At 33.3% G+C, this 14,530-nt stretch overlaps 1 protein-coding gene across 3 annotated transcripts in view; it reads right to left on the reverse strand.

The window, feature by feature from the left end:
• The window catches only part of LOC125048683 (facilitated trehalose transporter Tret1), a 51,628-nt gene that overhangs the window by 15,971 nt on the left and 21,127 nt on the right, over positions 1 to 14,530 (reverse strand). The window contains exon 1 of one of the 3 annotated variants that reach the window (XM_047647500.1): positions 321 to 443. The exons of the other annotated variants lie outside the window; for them this stretch is intronic. Within the exon in view, the coding sequence (XP_047503456.1) occupies positions 321 to 380 (60 nt within the window). The 5' untranslated portion in view covers positions 381 to 443. Of the gene's footprint in view, positions 1 to 320; positions 444 to 14,530 lie in introns of those variants that run through there. 3 annotated transcript variants of the gene reach the window in all.

Genomic DNA, 14,530 nt, shown 5'->3' on the forward strand with positions numbered 1-14,530 from the left:
TCTGCCCCATCTAGGGGTTATAAGACATTAAGTCATTTTAAAGGATGCATTTGTTAAAGTAAAAATACGTTGTAACCTCTATCGTGTATAATATGACCTTAGTAACGGTTGATATTTACTTTTTGATGCTGTTAAATTATAATCATTAAATATTGTTTGCGTTGATACACGTTATTTCTTGCCTATCATCATATTTATCGTCCTGAATTTCTCCAATCTATTCTCCTACTGCACAACCAAAACATCCCACTCGTAGTTTTATTTTTATTTTTTTGCGTATGCTACCAAAGTACGCTTGATATATGATATTCGCTACTTACGTCGTCGGGATCCATACCAGCATAGGATTTCATAGAAACTAAAGTCACCATATTCACCATAGTTAAAATATGATAAGTACACAAAAAATAATACGTCTGTAGCACTACTAAGTACAGATCAAAAATTCTTTTCAAATAGTTGTTCGGGTTAGCACTCAAAACATGTAAAAATAAAATAAAGCTGTCCTTGGGTGTGTCAACTTACGATTAAATATAAAATGTAGCCACACAGCTTTATAACTGTTTATATTATGTTTTTCCTTGAATAAAAGTGATATACTATTTGTGAGCTCGGAATCCCCGAGACGCTGTCAGGCATACAGAAAATGTCTGAAGAAAAAACTCGTTATATCAACGTAATAAAAATTTAGTAATTAATTCAAATCAGATATAATTTTTATTGGAAATACCAAGATGTGCTAATATGGCAAGCTGTACTTCGAAAAGAAGAGCAATTTTTGTTTACAATCTCTATATATATTTTATACGTATATAAAATTCTCGTGACACATGTTCGTTCCCATACTCCTCCGAAACAGATCGACCGATTCTTATGAAATTTTATATTCATATTCAGTATGTCTGAGAATCGTCTACTATCTATCTTTCAAACCCTTAAGTGATAAGTGACCACCCCAAAATTTGTTTTTTTTTTGTTCTAATTTTTTTATGATACAGCATACAAAAATACATACAACCCCTTATTTTCACCCCTCTACGATCAACCCCTATTTTTATTATTATTGTATAAATAATAATAAAAATATGTACTCATATATACCCATATGTACTCCCCATAAGTGTCCCTGTGGTTTTGAAGTAAGTAGCCTTGGACACCATGGCCTACACTGCCAAAAGAGTGCAGGTCGTTTTTCTCGCCATGCCGCGCTAAACGACATTATACGCCGCTCTCTTGCCTCCGTCAATGTTCCAGCAATTTTGGAGCCAACAGGCATCGCAAGAGACGATGGCAAGCGGCCAGATGGAATGTCTTTGATCCCTTGGAAAATGGGACGGGCTTTAGTATGGGATGCTACCTGTGTAGACACCTTTGCCCCGTCTCATCTCCTTCGGACAAGTCAAAAAGCTGGCGCGGCCGCTGAGCAGGCAGAAAATAACAAACGGCACAAATATAAGAGTCTTTCCTCCAACTTCAATTTTGTTCCCTTTGGAGTAGAGACTCTTGGGCCGTGGGGTTCAAGTGCACAGGCGCTTATTAAAGATTTAAGTTGGCGCCTGGTAGATAGTACCGGTGACCGCAGAGCTGGCACTTTCCTGGCTCAAAGAATAAGTCTCGCAATACAGCGAGGAAATGCTGCCAGCGTTAAAGGTACACTGCCACAGGGACCAAACTTTTTAAATTTGTTTTAATTTTAATTTTATTTATTTTTAATTATTTTTATTATTACTTTATAGGTTAAGAAAATTATAAATACTGTATTTGTGTAAATAAATCTTGAGTAATTAAAAAAAAATATTGTAGATAGTTATTTTTATTGAACTAAAAAAATAAGTAAGTAAGTAGTAATCAGCTAGTAATATTATCTTATCTTATTAAATTCGGCTTAGCTGTTATGTTTACGGTAATTAAATGCCTCATTTAATTTTAGTATAAGGTTTAGAATTTTTATTCCCCTACCTAGTATCTGAATTATTGTGGGTTATCTCTATTATTTTAAGTCGCTATAAATTCATCATAGAAATAATCACAACATACATCTTTAATGCGTCGTAAAGACGTAAATCGTGTCGTAGAAATAAATGTATAGCAAAATTAATTGAAAATTGAAAATAATAAATAACTCGTCATTACTTAACTTTATATGATAACAATTTATTAATTCGCACCAGGGTTTACAAAATTTTCATTCAATAAGATACTTGGCGGATTATTGGCGGCGTTAGGCTAATAATGTGGAAAGAACCTCCGTTACGGTTGGTTGATAATGGGTTTTCATAGTAAAAAATTTATATAAGAACGAAGAATGTCATTTTGATCAATATAAACCGACAATGTAGGAAATCCTGGTTTAACAAAATTTGCAAAGAATTTCCGAGAATATTTATATTTTATGAGACAATGAAGGTATGTTTGAATCAGAGTAAAATTTCGAATCGATTAATTCAGTGTATTGGATTAAATTCGACCACCAGTTACTAGGGTTGAGTACTGTAGCGACCACCATAGTTGTGGCTACAATCAGTATGATGATGCCCTGAATCAAAATATCGCAGTGATAAGTACATATGTATACAGGATCTTAACATCAACTACTGGGGCCTTGGAGCCGGCTCTTCAGTGGTTAGACTGGCCGAGGGATCCCGTGTGTTGATCTTATGTCCATAAAGAAGAACTTAAGAAGCATGATATGATAACTATAATGTAGTTCAATTTAATTACAGCAATAAAAGCCTTATTTAAAAAGGGTCACGTAGTTCTTGTTAATACGATTTCAGGAGTCGTGTCACGTTCTAATGTACGTCAGGACATGTTACTACGCTATATGAAGCACGTAGACGAACACGTAATACCGAACCGGATTCCTAAAATTTCTTTATGGCGTAATTATAAATTACTTAAACATTTACCCCGATTAGCCTACTGGCTACTGATTGGCCGATTGATCTACTGATCAAGCGACGCAAGTGGAAATGGATACACTACGAAGAGATTCCTATTATATCCCCAAGCAGGCGCTTGGTTAGAACCCGCAGGAAAAGCCGAAGCATGGCCGTCCAAAGCAAATGTGGCGTACAGTTGCAGATGAGTCAAAGACAGCCGGACTTGCAGCGAGGTGAAACACGAGGCTTAAGACCGAACGCGATAGAAACTCACTGTGGAAGCCCTATGACTCATCTAGGGGTTATGGGACATTTATTCAAGTCAATTTTTAGTTAGTTTTTCGCGCTACCTCTCGTGTCATTTGTAAGTTACGCTTATAGTATATTTAGAAATATAATATAATATAATAATAGCCTTTATTTCCAAAACTTAACTATAATAGATTAGAACTTTCATTGATTTTGAATTGAAAAATTAACTTTTAACATTACGTAAAATACACTTTAACATTTAGGAATAATCATTTGTTTGTGAGGTTTTGGTTTGTCCACCGTTGGACATAGGCCTCCTCCATCCGTTTCCACTCGTGTCTGTATATATATATTTAGAAATATACAATAAGCAATTTAATTCCGGTATTAATAAAAACTAGATTTGAAATCTTTAACAATTGCGAAAGGCCTGTCGAGATGGAGGAGGTCTGGCCTACGTCCCGTATGAAAAAAAAAGATGATTTCTCGATATTTTGTATAATTATAATTGGCAATTAGTGTTTTTAAATAACTGTTACTTTACTGAAACATGTGTTTCCGTATCCCGGGTCTATGGACTATCGACTCGCTCACATTTGATGATGCTCTTGACAAAAGATAGAACTTTTCAGTAAGCAATGTTGCATTTTCAAAAACTCATATTTCATTGAAAAAGGGGTTTAATGATGCGTTAATTTCACCAAATAGCTGAGACCTGGTTAAATAAAAACCAGAACCTAAAAGAGTGTGTACTTTAAAATTAAGTATAGAAGTTCCTTCAACCTTGCGAATACTCTCGACTGTAACCTCGAAAATTTTTATTGCAATTGAGAAATGGAGTTTATTACGCATTTTATATAAAAACCTCAGTTATGTAGCAGCGTTAGTGTTTTTATTACTGAAAAAACTTACGTTACATTTACGTTCATTAATACACCGTATCTTATACCTATATATATATATATTTAATACATTAAATTTTATACCTATGTTTGGGGATAAAATTGCGCGAGAACGTGTTGTCCCTTTAAATAACAAAAACATTTTTAAGGCAACTTCCTGTGTCTAAGCCCAAGATTTAGAGTCAAGGTCAAATTCAATATGTATACGAAAGTCATATATAACGAATTTTACACAAATTACTAATTACACTTGCGTTATTACATTGCATTATTTTGTACTGATTACGGTTATTCATTGCAGTTACGTGACAGAACTGGCCCGGCTACTTTTTCGATAATATTACAAATGTGGGGGCTCGTCGTCTCGTGATCGTCCCGCCCTCATATGGTGCATTTACCATATAATAACTAGTTTTAAAAGGTCATTCAAAAGACTTTTATACCTAACTCCATTTAAATATACACGGTATTTGAAAATATTCAGGATGCAGACGGCATATGACGTTTTTTTTTTTATTAAAAGACAATTCACACCAATTGACCCAGTCCCATGCTAAGCTGGTGAAGCTTGTGTTATGGGTACTAGGCAACGGATATACATACATATTATAGATAGATAGACATATAAATACATATTTAAAACCCAAGACCTAAGCACAACACCAAATGCGTCGGGTTGTCTCTCTCCCTAAAATATGGCGAGGGGGCCGATGGCTGGCCATGCGTCATACTCGTGAACGGGTGCTGCTTGTGGTGACTGGTCGTACTTGAATTCGTGTATGCGGTGATGTTAATTATTTCGACTATGTGTTTGCGTGTTGTTCCCACGAGAATGTAAGTGCGTGCTCCTATTTCACCATGCCTCCTGCTGATAGGGGACAAGTCTTTGTTTTTGTTATTATTATTAATTACTTAAAATGTCATGTGGAACATGGTGTAATGGTTGCAGCTCCTTACAAACGTTGTGTAAAAAAAAAAAAAAAACATGGCGATAAAAAAGAGTGGCGGAGAGTTTATTGCCAGTTCTTCTCTTCCGTTCTACGCCCTTGATTTGAGAACTGGCAGTAAATGTAAAATTAGAAGCATTAATATTTATTTCTTTAATGACGAATCACAAGTGTACATTGTGTTACCTACGTGAATAAATGATTTTTGAATTTGAAATGCTCATCACATCGATGTTCGTCCGGGGATCGAACCCGGGACCCATGGATTCGCAGTCAGGGGTACTAACCACTAGACCAATGAGTCGTCCTAAGTCGACTAGTCGTCCTTATTAAGACGAATGGTTAATGAGAAAGCCCTAATCTTTCCCCATAGCCCATTAGAGGTTAAAACTTATCTTAAAAGAGCAATAAAGGTTAACTTGATTAGATATGAAACGCAAAACAACGTTCTATGATAACGTATTGTAATACAACTTTCGTATCCTGTGTTTTAGCTTACAATGCACCTTCAGTACTAAGTACTTTTGAATTTCGTTTGCTACCTCTTCAATATGTAAACAAGAGTTTAATCTATTCGGCAATGACTTATTAAAATATTAAATTTCATATTTTTTCTACAAATTTCACGTAAAGTAACATAATAATAATAAAGCCTTGTTTTATTTTCATAACGTTAATTTACATTTCCAAAATTGTTAGTATTTACTTATACCTAAATGTTAGTGTTAGTAAAATGTTAGACCACTCTTGGGTAAAGGCCTATCCAGATGGCTCTATCTTTGCCAATAGTCTCCCAGTATCCTGATATTTATTTATATTCGTCTATAAGTCATCAACCTACCGTCTTTTTGGATTGCCCACTCTTCTTTTGTCCGGGTGGCGAAGTAACATAACACAGACAAATGACAATCACAAATTCTTTTTTTTTTTATAAATAAAACATCATGAATAATACGATACATGCAAAGCTAAAAGCAATTGCTTATTTTATGTGTAACACATAATATAATGTGCCAATTACACATATTGTTTCTTAAATCAGTCGATAAATTTAAAAGCCACAATAAGAAACTAAATCATAAATGCAATCTGCAATTTCGCTCGCGTTGCCTTACACATTGGGACAGATAAACAACAAAATTATTGCTTATTACTAGACAGTAATTAGCAATCATTTGATGCATTTAATAGTGGACTTTGAAATGTAAATATCATAAAGATATCTGCGTAATATCACCAGATTTCACAAAATTGATAACCTAATTAATGATTGACTTTATGTATGTATAGAGTCTGTAAAATTAATACTGATTTTAATTTACAAAATAATTAAGTGAAAATTTCCTGGTATAGTCATATAAAGTCAAAACTATATCTTTTTAGGTAAGATATATAAGTATATAGATATATTATAGTAGTAGCGTTGTTGGCATACTTGGACATTAGTGTGGAAAAACTCATTCTATTCCTTGTCTATGGTATTGTTATGGCATGTGTTTGCGTCAGGTATTGATCCCTGGAACTCCAGATTATACTCCACGTAATACACGGTGTATTACGTGTAAGACAGGAAAAAATACAATAAATTTAAAAACACATCAGCGAACCAAATGTTAAATACATAAAAAAAAACAAAGGAAAATGACTCATGAATAACACGTGGAATTATATTAGCTGTTTTCCTGAAGGTAAAAAATATCTATACCGGAAATCTTAAATTATGTATGGCATAGAGACTCTATTGAGAATTTTCCTGTAACTCATGACTATGGTTTTAATCCGACGAAGCCATCGGATCTTTAATGTATGAACGACGTACTAATTCATTCAGTGTATTAAACTTCAGATTATAAAAAGGTATTTCTCTATAAATAAAGTAAGTAAAATGTCTGCCATTTTTTTTGTATTCATGGGGTTGTAATGAATCAAATGGACCCAATCACAGCTACGATTTACGAATAGTAGAGCTTTTTTTTTCTACCGCCTGTGATAATGCAGAAACCTGGATGTCTGCCTTATAGATTATTTTTGTTATCTAAATGGAATTGACCATTAACCCCAGAGGCAGACACGAGCAAATGATTTAGTATCGATTTTTTTAATCAAACTCGATTGATTTTTTTAAAAGAAAATTTTGTCGTATTCATCCGAATTTTCATTCCTACTATTACGAAATACGAGCAAAACATATACTTAAATTCTCGCCAGCTCACTAGCTATAAGGGGCCATCCATAAAGTACGTCACACGTTAATGGGGAGGGAGGGTATCACCGAAGTGTGACATCGTGTGACAAGGGGCAAGGGTCAATACTTTTGTGACGTCACATGTTAAAATTTAAAATACTAAAACGCAAAGTTTGGATGTGAATTAAAATTTGTAAAAATTAACGAACTTGATCTATATTTATATTGATATACAAAAAATATAAATATTTATCTTTAATTAATATAATTAATCGTTTATTATTTTCTAACTAGTCGTTTGTTTTTTCGGTTTTATGAAATGTTGGACTGTATGTTGATTTTATTAGATTATTATTTAATAAAAATAAGTAAAAAATTAAAATAGCTGTTTTCTCTCGATTATTTTTAAATACATACATGAATTTAAAAAATGTGTGACGTCACATCAGGAGGGGGGTTATAAAAATGTGACAACCTGTGACAAGGACGGGGGGAGGGGTTCAAAAGTCCTAAAATTCGTGTGACGTACTTTATGGATGGCCCCTAAGTGTATTTCCCTTATGTATTTATCCAGATTGTTTTATACTTTAAGTTCTTTTTCTCGACCGGCCCTTACTTTGCACGACATGTCCTTTAAATTGTCTTCTGGCTTGATCATAAACGTAGGTACTACAAGTCTGGACATATTTACAAAATCAATTACAGAGGGAACAGCTTTATGGTGAGGGCGGCGGGTAAGTTTAACAATTTAACTGTTGATAATGACCTTTTCGCCTCATGTGTTGTGTCGGCAAGGAGAGCTCTGATATCTAAGTTCCACAGAATAAATAGTGTATCATATGTTTTTATAAGTGTATAAAAACACAGTGTTCCTCAACTAATTTTAATTGTTTTATTGCTTTCTTTGATAGATAGATATAGATAGTTGGATTAAAATGATTTTATTGTTACCGATCCATTTCATTATTAAGTACTTAATTATATGTGAAGATTTGTTGAATGGCCTAACAAGAACTTTATATTTAGTAAGTTAGTTGTAAGCTGTAAATCTTTCTCAATAAATAAAAATATATACAATATTTTTATATAAATAAAAAGATTAAGTTATGTAACTTATTTAGCTTCAATGAATATAATTGTTTGGTACAAAATATATACACCTAGATAGTTTATATACAGGCGGACAATTACTTGAATAACTCATAAATAAATACTATTACTTTTATGTATGACTAAAGACTATAATATAAAATTATCCATTGCTTGAAGCATAGACCGCAAACATTGTTTTCACTTAACCGTGCAATGTTTGTTGTTTGATTTTGTTAAACAATTTGTTAGATTGCGTCGTGTCCATTAGGGGATTAGTGTGTATGTACCTATTTATGTCAGACTTGTGTAACTAGGAGTGCTGTTTTTCATACAAATATTTGATGTCAACGTTTATTATAAAAACATCATTAATTAATCCCATCAATAATTGTTACGTTTACATTTCATAGTGTAAGTTTAAAAAATTTATGTGTAGTTTTGTTTGTGTTTTTGTATTTGTATGGCCCCTTTCAGGGTAAAAGCCGCCTTCACATGTTTCTATATCTCTTTGTCATGAATAACATTCTTCAGGTTTTTCCCGCAAATTTTCTTACATCATCTGCATCTGTTGTTTATTGCCAGTTCATCTCTTCCGTTCTACGCCCTTGATTTGAGAACTGGCAGTAAATGTAAAATTAGAAGCATTTAATGTATATTTATTTTTGACGTTCATAAGTGTACATTGTGTTACATGAATAAATGATTTTTGACTTTTTTTTGTCCATCTTTTCTTTTGCCATATATCTGTTTCCAGTAGGTCCAGTCTATTTAGTTTTTTCAAGAGTCCATCTTTTATCCTGTGCTCTGGATATATTTGTCCATTTCCATTTAAGCCAAGAGCTAACGAGTGCGTCTGTAAGTTGTGTTTTGTTCCGAATGTCAACATTTCTTGTTTTCTTTATTCTTCTCAACTTTTAAGGTACTTTCCATGGTATACTGGCAAGACAGGAGTTTTTGTCTTTTTGACATGCGTATGTGTCAGACAAGGTAAAATATTTGAATCCATAATTACCTTCTTGTGTTGTCTGTTTCCTTCGTAACGTTATCGTTTACCACGCCTATTTTGACTTTTGTCAAGATCCTGGTTACTGTGTCATTTTAGTGGCTAGGCGGTTACAACCTTTTCTGAGTGCATCACCACTTACGGCAAAGATAAACGTGATGATTCCGGTCTGTTTTAGATGTTCTTGAGGAGTATAAGCTAACCCTAGTTTGCTTCTAAGGTAAAGTGACAAGGCCCATAAGGGTTTATAATGCAGTTAGATTTTCTTTTTAAATATTTTTAAACGGTTTTGGTATTAAAAGAGATAACGAGGTGACGGTTCTTTTCAGCCGCCTTCTATGTTTGTCTTTTATTCTCTATTAAATAATGACTGTAGTATACTGGTGTATTTTTATAGCCTGTTTATAATAAGTTATTTGTGTAGAACTTCTGAAGGCTAAAGTAGAAATAAAACGTAGTCAAAAGAACACATTTATCAACAGCCTTGAAACTAAAGAATAATTTATTCCAAATGACAAAGACGCAAAAATATACAACCACTCAGACCAATTAACACTATAACAAATATATTGTTTCAAAAGTCCCTTTTTAGGTCTGGGCATCAGATTTCTGTATCTGTTTCAACGTTCATTTGTCAATCTAATAGACAAGTAGGTCAGCATTCTGTGCTTGACACACGCTCTCGACTTTTTGGGTCTAAGACAAGTCATTCAGATACAGATAGTTCAGTAGTTCTGGCAGCTGGTTCTGAATAACGCTTTGTTATTTGATTACTGTATGTAGTATGGATGGGATTAAACAAAACTGCGTAGTCTGCACCGGTTCTCCATATTTTCGACACTATCGACATAATTATATAGGTTCGCAGTGAGTTCACATTAGCGATATTGTGTATATTATGTGTTTAATATTATATACTTTATTATATTTTATTTTTCTCGACATCGTGGCATAGTCTGTAAGGATTAGATAGATCAGATACATTATGTATCTGTTTCTGTAATTAATTAATAAATATCCGGAGCGCTGAACCCTCGCACGCCCGTGAACCTTATGCTCGAAATTGCTCCAAGTTCGTGTTATCCGAAATAAAAATGTCCTAAACTCGTTAAAGTATTAAAAGAATTCGAAGTAAACTATGTATGCGACAAATGTAAGTGGATTGCAGTCAAATGGGCGCAATATAACTGGATCTATCAGTTACCATATAAAAAACCCAACCCAAGCCAGACTGAGTGGCGTAGTCAACTGTGGAATATTTAGAGGGCCTTGGACGAAAACTTTGTAGGTAATGGAAATTAAAATGGCTAAGTTTACTTAAAACATTATTCTGGTCCAGTGCATAGGCTATCTCGCTCTTACAACTTAATTACTATCATTGATGAAAATATTCATATATTTTACGACGATCTTCCAACTTACTATTACTTGATCTTAGTTTCTATTTAGTTTTAGTTATTTTCCTTTATTTTATTTTGTGGTTGCTTGTTAAATATTGTCCCTAGTTAGCTGCTTATGTTCTAATATAATTGATGCGTATGTGTGTAAAATTTGTGATGTGTTTTTCTTGTATAATTTTATGCATACACGTTGTTAATTAGAACTTATAAACAAATAAATAAATTTGATTTGAATAGATTATGATTGAAAACTATTTAGAATTATGGGTCTAGGTGAGGTCACTGGAGTTTATAACGTACTGTATTTGGTAAAAATCAGGTTGTATTTGGGTAAAAGCATGTACTTGAAATATTTAGGACGTGCGTACAAATGCGTACAATTTCGCAAAAATGGCCCGAGCCACGTGATAATTAAATCACGTTTGACGTAAATAGTAAATAATATCTTGATGCGTTTATCCTAAAAGATGTTTTATCAAATTAAAAATGTGTCAAAATCTCTATACACAAGTCTATATATGAAGAAATATTTTCTATAGTAAATTTCAATAGAGAAAACATAGTATTGTTTTCTTATTATAAACGATCACGAAAATTGCCTCATCAATTCCTTATTTATCTAATCACTATCGCATACGATGTTATATACCATCAAGTGGAGAGTTTTTCTCATTCATCCATCCAGTGCGTTTCTCGGCAAAAAAGCAATTTCATACATTCCAACCTTTGCGTGCGGACATTAATTAAAACCTGTCTTCAACCGGTCCGTGTACAGACGCTTCAAACTAATCGATTGGGTTTTTAAGCTAAAACACTATAAATTACCTAGGTGGTCTATTTAATGGAAATTATTTGAAACTAGCTTCAACCTGCAGCATCTCTCTTAATGCTTCTTCATAGAAAATTACACATTATTGACAGATAATTTGTAGTTTTTCTTATGTAACAGGGGGCAAACGGGCAGGAGGCCCAACTGATGTAAAGCATCCCTCACATTGTCAGAGGGCTCGCAAATGCGTTGACAGCCTTTTAAGAATTTTTACGCTCCTTTCTTCGGAGGTCGTGTTGGTCGGGGTGAAATGGAATATCGTATTCTGCCTTAACGTCTGATGATAAAACTCAGCTGCTGGTGTTAATCCGAACAACGCCTCTGAACACTCTCCTTGGTAAATACAGTAGGATATGCAAAGAGTTTAGGTGCTACAAGCCTCAATCTTGGCCTAGGATCTTTAAACCTCTTCATTAATAATTTTTCTTTCTAGGTGTAAGAGATACTGTTGGTTACTCACAATGTTTTATTTATTGTATGAGAAAATATATTTGTTATTAATAAATAAATATTTAAATAATTTGTGCAGATAGGAAGTCGATTGGCATAGTACAAACGCACGCCTAGAGAAGAATCCTGGATTCTAGAACTAGCTCTATCAATCAATATTCGAATATACATTAGAACAAAAATAAAATCATTACTATTCTTTCAATTAACCTTTAGAAATAAATTGATTCTGGTAACTTTCCGAAAATTTGTCGCCTCGATATAAAATATCAAATTTCCAGAAGTTGTTGTTTTGGCTATATAAATGCTAAATCACTTACAACCGTTTTTTATTTTAAATAGCTGACCTTATGAACGAAATCTATTCCAATTTACGGGCATTACACACCTCATTTTTTGTTAGGCTAACCTAACCTTAATACTCATTATGAATGCCATTGCTCCAAAATTGCTTAAATTATCATTCAAAGTGCAGATTCTTACTGGTGACAAGTGCTGATAAGCCGAAAGATTATGACAAGAATGTATTCCGTTAGAAAACATTTATTTAATTTAGTACTCATTTATACCAAAGACAAATCAAATCAAGAAAGACGAGGATATCGACGCCTAATAGGGGTTTTTTGACGGTCCAATTTGTTGGTTCGGAAATGTCGTATAAAAAGCTGGTTTCTCCGGGAGGTAATTCCGTGCGCTGACTCAAATTGTCTTTATGTAGGGGAGTATCTAGATCATAAGTTTTGACAACAATTATAATTAACTGTTATAATTATATTATTATAAGTAATATGAAATTTGCATTCCTATTTTTATATGGCTGATTGTGTGATGTTTCTTTACAATTAATCAATCTGAATGTACCACTTTCTTTGCAAATAAACGATTTGTTATTAAAAGTGAAATAATATAAATAAATCAGTGGAGCTACAACCTTTTTAGGGCTGGGCCTCAGATTTCTGTATCTGTTTCATGATCATTTATAAATCTAATAGGCAAGTAGGTAGCCTAGTCCTTGACACACGCCGTCGACTTTTTGGATCGAAGGCAAGCCCTCACGATGTTTTCCTTCACCGCATTAGCGAGTGTTAAATGCGCACATAGAAAGAAAGTCCATTCGTGCAGCAGGGGAACGAACCGACTACCTCAGGGATGAGTGTCGCACACAGAAGCCGATAGGCCAACACTACTCTTATAAAAAAATGGTTCGAACCAATAAAACTTTAATGATAGAGAAATCTATGCATAGGTATGAGTAGGGGATGACTTAGAAGTACAAAGTACCTAATATAGTCTTTTTTTTAAAACTCTAACTAAAACTCTTTATTATTGCTAACACTGAAGTATACATACAATGAAGATAAAGGTACATTGCAAAATACTTTATTTCTTTATTTATTATCATTTTTATTATGTATAGTTTAAGTTAATATTCGAGTAATATAAGTTTTGGAAATGTCCACGATTGCTTAAAGGCACTCAAAAATAAGATCGGAAGATTAAATACTATATTAATTTCAAGATAGTTTTATTGTTGTCAGTTACATAGTATCAGGCCTTTCGCCTTTAGATATATGCAAAATCAAAACAAGGCATTAAACCTTAGATATTTATTAATTAATTGTTGATAAATAATAATGTTATATCGAATTAGCTAACCATAGATGCCCTCAGCTTTCAATGCAAAGTGCTTTTTGATATAGTATATATTACACTTAACAACTACTACAATTTCAGAGAAATAGACGCTTTATTACGTAAAAAATTTGTGTTTACTAACTAAACTTTTTTTATGTATTTCCTAATTATGCCATCTTTACAGTTATCGCGATAATGCGATAAAACTACTAAAATAATCGAACACAGAAAAACGTAGGAGCCCTCAGAGATCTGCATTTTTAATAATAATAATAATTTATTTGCAAGATTATTGTACAAAAATGTATGGTGGTACAATCTAAAGTTCGCATATTCTGCCACACATAATGAAGTGCAAATTTGTCTTAAAAGGTAGAGTTTTGCATAGAATTCACAATTACAATTATGTTGACCGTATCCTCACGGTTCGCCATACGAACGCTTCATTCTGAACCAAGTTTGCTCCATATTACACAAATTTGTTAAGTTATTTTGTATTCCGACTATGATTGATACAACAATAATAATTCCGTTACCTAGTGCTGTCTTTTATTGACATAACTTTCACACATTTAATAATAAAACAATTTTTTACCGGTTTGAAGTTATGTGTGTGAAACGTCGGTTAAATTTAAAATTATGAAAAATAATTGTAAATACATAACTTCAATCCGGTAAAAAATTGTTTTATTATTAAATTCCGTTACCTATTCAGCGTATATTTCCATAATTATAGTAATACATTGAGTTTGTTCAGATGGTTTACGTATAGTTGCCAAAAGTTAACTCAAACATCGACTACCTGAAGGTCATCGTATTAGCTCAGTGGTTAGGTGTGCCATTCTCAACTCATTGTCCGTATGATAAAGAAAAATATCGGGACAAACCAACAAGTCTTAGTCCTAGTCTGAACTAATACCTTCTAGCCACAACACGCTCACATAGAACTTTTA

This window comes from Pieris napi, chromosome 4 (genome assembly GCF_905475465.1).
Source record: "Pieris napi chromosome 4, ilPieNapi1.2, whole genome shotgun sequence".
NCBI lineage: Eukaryota > Metazoa > Arthropoda > Insecta > Lepidoptera > Pieridae > Pieris > Pieris napi.